Source organism: Mesoplodon mirus (genome assembly GCF_964341445.2).
Source record: "Mesoplodon mirus genome assembly, chromosome: 7".
NCBI lineage: Eukaryota > Metazoa > Chordata > Mammalia > Artiodactyla > Ziphiidae > Mesoplodon > Mesoplodon mirus.
Window position 1 is genome coordinate 66148008 of NC_138983.1, and position 12718 is coordinate 66160725.

General features: G+C 36.8%; 1 protein-coding gene across 8 annotated transcripts in view; it reads right to left on the minus strand.

Moving 5' to 3' along the window:
• Nucleotides 1-161: 161 nt before the first annotated feature.
• BTBD10 (BTB domain containing 10) overlaps nt 162-12718 on the minus strand; it is an 84419-nt gene continuing 71862 nt past the window's right edge. For all 8 annotated transcript variants that reach the window (XM_082627928.1, XM_082627929.1, XM_082627925.1 and 5 more), the window contains 3 exons: nt 7206-7403; nt 4566-4676; nt 162-1264 (listed from right to left, as the gene is read on the minus strand). In XM_082627928.1, coding sequence (XP_082484054.1) covers nt 954-1264; nt 4566-4676; nt 7206-7403 — 620 coding nt within the window. In that variant the 3' untranslated portion in view covers nt 162-953. The remainder of the gene's footprint in view (nt 1265-4565; nt 4677-7205; nt 7404-12718) is intronic.

Consider the following 12718-nt stretch of genomic DNA (forward strand, 5'->3'; position numbering starts at 1 on the left):
ATTTTATAATTAGTGGGGAATATAAGTGCCTCATCACACATATACCAAACTGGAGTTCCTCGAGCTACCTGGTTTCTAGTTATACTGACACCAACAAGACAGGATATCTGCTAATTATGAGATGGAAAATCTGGTCAAGGTGGTTATAAAGATCAGAAACATTAAAACAATGGAATTTTATTTTGATGAAAAACGAGTTTACAATCATTTAGTAAATGAAGAGCAAACACTTCATCTTCCTATCCCATAACTCGAAAAAAATCATTAGTAAATAAATATCTGTGAACAGATTAAGGGTAAGGCAGACTGGATAATAAACCACCTGATGTTCACACTCCCTGCATGTGACTCACTTGAAAAGGATGAAAACGGCACTGGAGATAACTGATATGGGCATTGAATCTCATCCTAATCATTCAAATAAGCCCAATGATACTCATTTTTTGCTCATCATGGGCAGCAAACTATACACATTTCACTGAAGGAATACTTTGATAGAAGCACTTATTTAAATTATATTGTGCATCACAACTATAAAAATGGCTTGAACAGTTCCACTTAACCACCATATATAAAGTGCAACTATATAATATTCTACATTTTATCTGGGGTGTGATGAATATCAACCTAGACTGAAAGTACCCCAGCTGCCAATTTCCGCCACTTCTGAAAAGATCTAGATGTGTGAAAAAGGACTGTCCCCCCATACAAAGAACCAATTTCACAAACCTACCGGTAAACAAATACATTTATATAACTGGAACCTCAAGATGCTAGAGCTGTACTCATTTAAAAAACCATTCAGCTACCTTTGGTCTTTAAAAAAGTCTACACTGCAATATCCTAAACATCTGTGCATCTCACAATGCAGAGAGTGGCCTTGCAGTGCAGGATGAGGAGAGTGCAGCGTCACTGCGAAGAGTAGCATGCTATGGTTTCAAGCAACATCACCATCACAGCATCGGATTCTGTGCGTCAGGATCGAGGTCATTGTTGCTAGAAGGGGGATGGATAGGGAGAATATCCAGCTCATCCACTTGAGGAGTTGGGTGCATGACCACCAGCTGGTCCTGGGGAATGTCTGCGGCAGCTGCTGCAAGGTTGGTGATAGATTTACTCTTTACACACTGAAAGTCTACATGCCGACTCTTTCCTTCTTCCTTCTCCCAAGACATTCGAATAAAGGGTCTTTGGACATAGTTGTAAATCACTTCTGGGCGGCCCCCAGGCCTTTTCTTTACTTTTTCTTTGTAGGTTGGATAACCTGAAGGAGAGGGAGGTTTTAAAAACTGAGGATACGCACGCACACATGTATGCACACCCACATGGGTCCCCACATTCCTCACCCAATTTAACCTAAAGAGGGTTACTGTAGTTCTTGAACAAACAAGTTAAAACAAAAAAGGGAATTCAATATTCTATCCCCTTGGTCATTAGTTCAACAGCAAGAAACTGAAATCCTACTAATGTAATTCACAAAACCTCTCACCATCCACCAACTACCAAAATAACGTTCGGAAAGCATGGAGGGGCTGGGTCCCTAATAAAATGGTATGTAAGCTAGTGCATCATGAGCTCTAGTTGTATATCCTTAATATCCCTGAACCCTTCCCTTCGCAGGATTATCTGGCCTCAAGGCCTGCAATTTACTGCAGCATTAGCTGCCTACTTTTTTGTGTGTGTGTGTGGTACGCGGGCCTCTCACTGCTGTGGCCTCTCCCGTTGCGGAGCACAGGCTCCGGACGCGCAGGCTCAGCGGCTATGGCTCATGGGCCCAGCCACTCCGCGGCATGTGGGATCCTCCCGGACCGGGGCACAAACCCGTGTCCCCTGCATCGGCAGGCGGACTCTGAACCACTGCGCCACCAGGGAAGCCCCTGTAGCCTTCTACTTTCTTTAAACCTAAATCTCATCTTCATATTTTTCTGGGTTTTTTCTTTCCTTTTTACTGTTAAGTAACAAGGAGCCGTAGAACTCTCCAGCTTCGCTAATTCCAGGTACTTCGGCACCTAGGTCAGCAAAGCCAATATTTTAACCCCTATATCATTTAAATGTTACTACTCTCAACAACCAGGCAGTTCATTTAGATTGGCAATGGACAAATTGCCAATGGCCAAAGCAGCTGTGGACAAAAAAAAAACGTTGCCTGTCATGTCAGTAAACAAGGATGTTGTGGCCATCAAGCCATCAGCCACTGCAGCCACCCCCACCCAAGGATGCTCCTGAGGGGAATTCAGGACGGAGAAAAACAGGATACTGGCCCTAGACAGTTAAGATGCGTATCGAAGGAATAATTGCAACAAGCCTAGACTCCTGCATCTCCCCAAACATAGAGAGGTGCTAAAATCATTAACTTGAGATGTCTGTTTTTTGTGATGAGCAGTAATCTTTCGATTTTTTTTTTTCTTTTCCAGCAAAAACTCTTGTATATCCTGGCTCCTCCCTTACCTCTTTGGAACAGTTTCTCAGAGCTGTCTGAGAGGCTGTATCCCAGGCTATAGTCCTCAGTAAGGCCACCGAACAAAAAATAATTCTGAACATTTAGGTTGTGCATTTTTTTCAGTCGACACAGCTTTCCCTAATTAATTATATCTTCCTCCTCTTAGATCATAATCACTGAAGAGTAACAACTGGTAACAACCATCCTGGTTTCGGAAAAATTTCAGTCATTTACTAGTAAGGCAATTTCTCTAAAGACATACTTTCCTTAGATGCTATCAAAAGTTCCTTCTCTCCTTCCCACTAGCATGAATTGCTAGTTTAGACCAAGTACTGGCAAACATTTTCTGTAAAGGGCCAGACGGTAAATATTTCAGGCTTGTAGGCCATATGGTCTCTATCACACCCACTCAACTATGCCGTTGTAAAGTGAAATCAGCCACAGACAATACATAAATTAATGAGCATGTCTATGTTCCAATAAAACTTGATTTATAAAAAACAGGTAATGGGCTGGATTTGGCCCATAGGCCATAGTTAGACCATAGTTAGAATCAGAAAAAAATACAAAGGCCTCACATAGTAGGGACTGAATTAAGGATTCTTGCATAGGAGGATGTTATGTAGGCATCACAGGTAGCTAGTATATTTAGCCACGTGTGGCGTGTGTACGTGGTTGAGGTGAGGGGGAACAGGGGCAAGGACTAAATACCTTCTAAGGACCTTCTGTAGAATGTCTTCTTCGTTTCATACTTCCACTCAATTACCAGCTGAAGCGCAGCAGTAGAGATCAGAAAGGTTTCTACCCTCTACTATTCCCTTGCCCTTGATTGCTTTTGGACTATTAAAAGTCTTTAAAATTCCCATCTCATTGTATTCCACTCTGCCCTCCACACAGAATCACCACTCTAACCCAAGTGTAATCATATTACATCCTTGCTTTAAAACTACCAATGATGCCCTCATGCTTAAAGAGGAAGGTCCATCCTCCTCAGCACAGTATATAAGGCTTTATTTTTTACAATCTAGTTCCAACCCACTTGTTATCCCCTGCCCGCTCATCTAAAGTAGCTCCCTCCAGTTACCTTCTCTTTAGCTCTGAAAGGAAACAGCTAAATCCCATCGTTTGCAAAATGACAGAAGAGGGGACATATTGGTGAAGCTAATGTGTCCTCTTTTTTAAGCCCAAAGTTTCCTCCCCTTCCCGCAACGACCCTGTTTCTGGTCATTCTTCCCTCTATGTCTCAGCAGCCCATTACAGTGATCTCCAGCAGCTTATCTGGTCATTGCTCTGAACACCACAATCTTCGTTATCACCATCACAAACACAGAAATTACTACATGCTGGGCCCTATTTTAACTCATTCTGTCCTCACAATAACCCTATAAAGTACTTATTAATGCTCCCATTTTAGATGAGGAAACGAAGGCAAAGAGAAGTAAAGTGCCTTGGCCAAGGTCATACAGCTATTAAATCATAGGCTCTGAACACAAGCAGTCTTTACCCTTTACTATGGTATGCCAAAGAAGATATTTTGTTTTTAGTAAGGACACTTTAAAATAAAAGCATCTGACAAAAATTCATTTAAATCATGAAGTAAAAAGCAATCTAAAAAGTATGCATTTAAGTAAGATGAAGTACATTTGCAATTCAATTTAATTTGAAAATAAGCTATTATACTTTAAGACACTAGTAAGCTACCAGCACTGTTTTTACATGAATTTTCAGAAAGTACTAGACTTTAATTCTGTTGAGCTTTGATCACGATCACCACTAGGCAAAGAGCCCTGTCAGTCTTAAGGGAATATACACACATGCGTGCCAAACACACGACATGGGCTTAGTCAAAAATGCATTAAGTCGGGCGACGGCAGAAAAGACAAATTCATATCTCTATATTGCTAGGGAATCTTATGGAATGAATAATAATTTCTAATGGCCTTCTATTTATCATCTCAGATAAAGGAAACTGATTTTTGTTATTTATATGTCTACTGCATGAGCATTCAGTAATCATTTATCTGAATTTTTCTCAAAATATTCAAACTATATTCTCAATGGGATCCAGTTGTTTAACCTTGCTTTTTCAAAAGAAAATTAATAGAAAACAGTGAAAATGTCTTACCTTCTATTCCCAATCTAATCTTCTTAAGACCCCTCTCCTTCAAAACTGATTTGGCCACATCTCTGTTTTCAATGTACTTGAAAAATCTATATAATTTTGTGCTATAAATAACTGGAAACAAAGAGACAAAAATATTTTCTTATTAAAATCAAAGTACTTGGAGATGACTCAAGTTTATCTTGATCATCAAAGGGGCCTGACAACCCTAAAAGCCCAAATAATGGATGCAGTGATGCCAAAGGATGACTAGCCAACATGACAGGACAATTCAGTACAGTTAATACATAAGCAAATGTCTACATAAGTTGAAACAAGAAAAGCTTTAATAACCAATCAGATAACCCAATCCATAGGAAGAATCTCCTTCTGAAAGATATATCATATACAAACTCATTGGAATGGGATCTGCCCCAATTTCTTCAAATAAAGAAAACCAAAAAAAAAAAGGTATCAATATCACATGATTATCAAGCAGGCAAAGTAAAGGACTTTGCTCTGATGCCTACAAGGCCTCATCTGGAGGGGAAAAAACTGCCTTGTCAGAAAGTACAAAATGGATACATCTTGCATTTCATGGATTGAGCAACTATTAATAACTCCCCCAAAACAAAGGCCCACCCCACAAACTGTTTTCCATTCGCGAACAGTCCCATTTAATATTGATGTTAAAAATGGCAGATTCGAGCATGTTCTGCCTAGGTTAGTCTGTTTAGAGCAAACTGGCTTTGCAAAGGACAGACATTCCACTGACAACATGTTGAGTCTTCCAAATGTGCTGGGCACTTCAGGGAGTTAGACTGATGGACCTTCCTCGCCTTCTCTCTTTCAGGTGGAGTTATCTCCCTTAAAAGGTGAACTGCAAAGGTTTTTTCAAAAAAAGAAAAACACACTCACAAACCAAACATGCTGGTTTAAGAGCCCATAAAAGGAAAAAACGTATACAGAAGCTACTCATGGAGTAAATTTGTGATTATTACTACATCCGTAAGACTACTGATATTATTTTAAGATAAAGATTTTTTGACATCTCAGAATGGGTGGGGTTATAATGTCACATTTAGGAAAATCAGGCTGAAGAGACTATCTCATCTCTGTCTACTCAAATGTATCTTCTTTACCTTGGAACACCTTGGCACAAAATGAAACGTATTTAGACAAATTGAGTAAAAATGTTTCCAGTCCTTTTAAGCTTCAATGTTTAAGGTAAGAAACAAAAAACAAACCAAAAAACATTGACATGAAAAGCTCAATAACTAAAAAGGCAAAGTCCAGGTCTATTATTATTCCTGTATCACTATAATATCATTTCTGTGCTCTACAGCTGGCTCTACACTCTTGGAGTCAAACTTTTTGAAAAGTAAAAGTTTGTTCATTCCTTTTTCTACACAGAAAATGATTTAGTGTATTTCTTCTGATTTTTGGTAACCTTTTATTTTTCCTGTGCTTTGTTCAACTATTTATTCCACATATTATTATAGAAAACCATTGTCAGCAAAGAGCCTGGGAATGAGAAAATAGTAACATTTTATTATTCTAACTGTCCACAGAAGAGTCAGAATAGTCGTTCAAGTGTATCATGCAAAGGAAATGTCTCAATGTAAATTCTGAAACGCGCTACGATAACGTAATCTAATGAAAATCTTTAGAATTAAAATAAAAAAGAATACCACTTAGTCTGCTTTGTTTTATTTTTAGAAAAGGGTAAGTAAAACGGAAAAATCAGAGCTTAAAGGGCTCCAGTACTTCCTATAATCCTGTACTTTTTACTTAAACCCTAATCCTGACCGAGTCAACACAGACTGGAGGACAGAACAAGATGTTGGGCTATTTTACCTAGCTCCTCGAATCATTCTTTTAACTCTTTTTCTCAATCTATGAAGCTGTTCAAAAATACTAGATTGGGTTCACCATAAAAACAAAAACAAACCAATATGAGATAAATTTTCTAACAGAAAAAAAAAAATCAAAAGGCTCTAATCAGAAAAAGTTTGGAAGCACAGTAAGAAAAAAGTTAGTCACTGCTGCTCAAGATGTGCTGTTTTGGTCAGAAATACCTAAAGTTCCGCAAAGCTTTCGGAAGGGTCACTGTATCCTCCAGGAACACTTATGACATTAAAAAAGGAATCTTAGAACTTAAAGTCATCTTTGCAATCACTGACTTGAAGCTTCTCATTTTATATACAAATAGAAATTCATCTAAAAAAAACACTTATTTTTTTATTATCTACTATTCCAGGATCTACTTCTCTTGGATGCTTCTAAATACAAAGAAAAAAACCATTAAGATCCAGATACTCAACAAAAAGCAAACCATTTCTGTGCACGACACAGGCGGGTACACTTTTTCTGTAAAGGGCCAGATAGTAAACACTTTGGGCTTTGCTAGCCATGCGGTCTTCATTCCAACTACTCCACTCTGCCATTGTAGCGCATAAGCAGCCACAGACAATACATATAATTTTGTTTATAAAAACAGGCAAAAGGCTGGATTTGGCCTACAGGCTGTAGTTTGCCAACTCCTGGTGTAAGTAAGAGTTCAACATACTTTCTTTATAAAAACTGTCCTTCGATCAATATTGTAAAAGATAAAGAGAAAATCTGTGATGATTTAAGAGAGAGAAAATATGCCACAGGACTTACTTTGTGAATATTCTTCTCCCATCTGTGGTGGATACTCTTCATCCCAATCAACCACATCATCGTCTGTAAGCACCACTATGTGGCATTCGCGTTCCCCACTCTGGGCACTAGCTACCATGAGAGGCAGAATCATTTCTTCCAGGTAAAATTCGAACTGCCTACGAGCACCATCATTTGATAACTCATGCATTAGGGCACCTGAAATAAAAGCCACAAAAATACCTTCATTTTGGGGGTGACTGATAAGTAAAAGAAGAGCAGAAACAACAAACAAACAAAACAGCAGAGTAGTTCAGCATCTACTTCGGGATCCTGTAGACAATATAGTGGTTGTTCTTTAGTCAACAAAACTTTGCCCAGGAAGAGTTCTTATGGAACTGTAGAATTTTACAGCAAGAAGGGCCAATTAAAGCCATCCAACACAAGCCCCTTCATTTTACACATCATGAAGCAATCTGCCTAAGGTTACAAAACTAATTTGCACAATCAGAATTAAATTCTACTCTCCAGGGTATTTTTTACTACATCATTTTGTCTTCCATCAATGTATGCAGTTATATCTTAAAGTATATCCTCAGGATATTTTTTCAGATTATCCATACGAAATAAAATAGCCCCCATATTCCATCTCCCACATTTTCTTTCTCAGAAAATTATTTACAAACAACACTGGTATTACTGTGTAGGAAGAGGAGTGAGATGAAAAGGGTCAACTGGCTTTGGGATAAGGATGGTAAAAGGTCCAGCAAAATATAGCACGGTATAGGAATTACATTGCTTATGTGACCCTAGAATTGAGAGGAATGAAAGATGCACTTCACTTGATCCTTCTTAAGTACAGACATAATGAACAACTTTAAGTTTCCAAATACATAGTCACAAACTCACCTGCACTGACCTAATCATTTTTACTTTATTCCTATTTCAATGGCAATGTCCTATCTCTTATCTAAGGCTCTACCATCTCAGGAACTACTGGGAGGGTAAGAGAAGACACTAAAACTCAAATCTGTAGTCTCCCAAATTAGAGCTTTTTTTCCCCCTACAACATGTTGTCTAATTATATAATAACTATTAATATAATAAATGATTAAATAATTAACTATAATATTATGATTTAGCCATGTCTCTCTCTAGGCTGGCTACTTCCATTATGATTTTTTTAATTCCCTTTATAGTCAAACTCCTATATATATATAAACACATTCTCTTTCCCCTAACTTCTGAACCAATTCCAATCTGACTTCCACACTCACTACTCAAGAGTCCTTGACATAGTCTTCAAATGACCTCTAGATTGTTAAAGACAATGAGCATCTTTTTAAAAAACTTTTACTGAGGTATAGTTGATTTACAATGTTGTTAATTTCTGCTATACAGCAAAGTGATTCAGTTATACATATATATATTCTTTTTCATATTCTTTTCCATTATGGTTTATCACAGGATATTGAATATAGTTCCCTGTGTTATACAGTAGGACTTTTTATTTATCCATTCTATATGTAATAGTTTGTATCTGCTAGTCCCAAACTCCCAATCCTTCCCTCCCCCATGCCCCCCTCCCTTGGCAACCACAAGTCTGTTCTCTATGTCTGTGAGTCTGTTTCTGTTTTGTAGATATGTTCATTTGTGTCATATTTTAGATTCCACAAATAAGTGATATCATACAGTATTAGTCTTTCTCTTTCTGACTTACTTCACTTACTATGATAATCTCTAGGTCCATCCATATTGCTGCAAATAGCATTAAGTAAGTAAGGGAACCCTCTTACACTGTTGGTGGGAATGTAAATTGGTGCAGTCACTATGGAAAACAGTATGGAGGTTCCTCAAAAAAAAATAGAGTTGCCACATGATCCAGCAATCCCACTCCTGGGCATATATCCAGACAAAACTAATTTGAAAAGTTACATGCACCCCTATTTCATAGCAGCACTATTTACAATAGCCAAGACATGGAAACTACCTAAATGTTGTCTATCAACAGATGAATGGACAAAGAAGATGTGGTGTGCGTGTGTGTGTATGTATGTGTGTGTGCGTGCCAGTGTTATAGCTATTTAGTGTAGAATTTAAAATAATTAATAACTTTATCTACATTTATCATCTGATTATTTTAAAATGAGCTTATAGTAAATCAAGTTTAGAACAGAATAAAAATACATGTTAAGAATGCAAGCATCTACAGTGTGAAGATATTCTATTAGTTTTATCTTATGTAGCCCTTACAAAAATAAAACAACTGGTAATATATTACAAGATGATTCTTGGGTTCTATTTTTCTTGATTTATGATAAAGGAGTAATGTACCATTTAGCTGGAACAAAGTCAAAGGAAATAATAGAAATGAAAAAGAGTAGCCCCTGCTTGCCACAACTAGAGAAAGCCCATGCGCAGCAACAAAGACCCAATGCAGCCAAAAATAAATAATACATTAAAAAAAACAGCTGGAAATCTATAGTGTATATGTAATATCTGAAGCCACAGTGATGAATGGCATCACTTAGATTAAATGTATAGATTCTGTGAGAGAGAAGGTAGCTGAAGACAGAACAGTTGGGAAGGACCACTTTCAACGTATGAAGGATCAGGGAGCAAGTGAGAGGAAAATAAGCAGAAGACCTAAAAGACGGATGTCGAAGAGCCAAAGTCTTGAAAAAAGAGTCATGAAGAAAGAGTGACTTAACAGTGAAACCTAAAGGAAATGCCTTTAAAGACAAGGGTACCAGAATTACCACTAAATTTAACGTTGTTCAAAATATTATAGTCAATTCAGTAAGACAAAAAGATATAAAAAGTTTTACTTACAACAAGGTCAATTATCTACCAAGAATATAAAAGAAACAACTGAAAAACTATTAGAAATAAAACAGTTTGGTTAGGTGGCTAAACACAAATATACAAAATTCAACAATTTTCTCATGTTAGCAGTTAGAAAATCTGAACATATTCTACACACAACAGGAACAAAAATACAAAATACCAAAGAATAAACTTAATAAGACCATAGCAGAAGAAGACATAAAAGAAAACTGAATAAATGGAAAGACATAGCAGTTGGAGCAGGAGTCAGTATAATAAACATGTTAATTCTTGCAAAAAATTAACTTCAAAGAATCAATGAAAAGCTCAAAAGTTTTCAAATGATATAGTTTTTTGGATGTCTACAATAGACACAGGTCAGATTTGAGTATGTTTGAGCCTGAGGAATACTGTATACAAAGAGGAAAAGACTAATGATAATAGAGAAGATGACAATAAGTGGAACAGTGTCCTAAACAATGCATGAAGGGATAAAAGAGTTTATTCTTTCAACAAATGTTTATTGAATCCTTACTATGTGCCTGGCACTATGGACACAAAGTTGAAAAGGTATAGTCCCTGTCCTCAAATTCAAACTGATTTAATGCTATAAACTGAAAAATAGAGCAAGACTGGGGTGGGGGAGAGAGAGAGGGGGCGGGGGAGGGAGAGAGAGAGAGAGAAAGAGAGAGGGAGGGAGGGAGGGGGGGAGGAAAGAGAGAGGAGACAGAGAGAAAACATACAAGTGTCTCTGTCGTTTCAGTGTCTCTATATTTCTGTGACTCCAAATGTAGTCTCTGCCTCTTATCTCCCTTCTCAAACTAAATGTAACTTCAGTTTTTTGATCTTTGTTTACAATCCCACTATCTCCCACGTGGATGGTGCCCTTCTTCCTGGGCCTTCTGAACTAGTCCTTTTGCAAACTTTAAATTTCATTTTCCATACCACGTTCACCCTGGACACTATATTTTCATTTCTCTTGGCCCCAGGCCTTCATTTGTCAGTCCAGCCCTGGTTCTCAAAACCTCGTCTGGATTACAGCTTACCTGGTGAGAGAATATGGACAGTGAAGAAATTATAGCCTAGTTGGGGAGCTACCAACCTATCACAAAGTTCCTTCACTATATGGTAAGCTCTATGACAGAAGATTAACAAGTCATTTCCTCACTGTACTAATCTTCTTGCCGCTAAACATAGCATTCCTTCTGCCTGAAACACGTTTCCTCTTCCCTCTCCTCCAGAAAGCTTCCTCAAGCCCGCACACCTGAGTTAGGTACAGCTCCTACATGCTCATTTAGTACCCTATTCTTCCTCTAACACAATATAATTACTTATCTGTTTTTCCCACTATACTGCAAGCATGATAAGGACAGGGGTCTTGTCTTTTCTTGTTGCTTTTTACATACCTAATATTTAGTATAAAGTGAGTATTCAATAAAAATGCAGAAAATGAGTGATAACTATGTAAACCATTAAACAAGTTGTTATTAAAGCATATTTTCTAATACAGTTATTCACAACATATTTTCATGTGGAAATATAAAATAGCAATGTACAATATGATTCTTTAATACTTTTTATTTTACATTTATTTCCTAATTTTGCTACTTTTTTTTTTTTTAAAGCAAACCCTTATTTAACACTATGTGTCAAACACTATCCATTTAATCTTCACAATAACCCTGTGAGGTAAGTAATATTACTGTCTCCCATTTTAAAGATGAGGCAACTAAGAAATAAGGTTTTAAGTAACTTGCCCAAGAAATCCAGGATGCTCTATTCAATATACATTTAGTACTTTTATAATTTTAAGTAAGAGACTAAAAGACATTTTGGTGTAAAGTGCCATTACAATATTCAGTAAAGGCACATATTTGCAGGAAAAAATTCATTTTTGGACTCAAGTCTACACCTACAGTATCCTTTTATATTTTACAAGACCATTTCTATCTCTTCAAATTCTATATAGCTTTGTCGCAATAAAATCTATGAGAATCTCTAAATTTCCAGTAATACGTTATTACAAGTAATCTAGAAACACAAGTATTATTTAAAGGCCAAAAGTCTAGAAAAACCATATTACACATATTTTCTTTCTATTACACATAAATATTCTTACCTTTAATTCCATAACAAATAAATGATACTTAACAGTGATGACAAGGTAAAGTATGTTTAAAGGATTACAGAACTAAAATCCATTCATCTATAAGGAATTCTTGTGTTTTTTTATCTGACAGTCACCAAAATTCAACATTTAATCATATAAAGTTAAATTAAAATGGTCCCGTGAAAAAACACAAAACTTGAAGTCAAAGAATTATAAGTTAGAATTAATGCTCATGATTTCAAAAAAACATTTTTTAAGATGTGAAAAAACAACTTTGTTCAAGTTTACAGCTGTACGCTTCAGCTGTCCAGCTACTTGACTTTAAACTTTTAAATATCATTTATATAGAAATGGACTCAAAGGTGGACCATCCAATCCTCTGTCCCTATGGAGACTTTAAATATCTGGCAAAACGAAAACGGCACTTAGGAACAGACCTAATAAGGCCACTCATTTTCAAGAAGTTAGATCATAATTAAGCCTGAAGGTTAGCTACATTTAAATATATAGTAGTTGCCTTACAAATTTAAATAAAATTTCCCATTCACAATTTCTAACACATCAATGTTGAGAAGGTATGACCCCACTCTGCTAAACT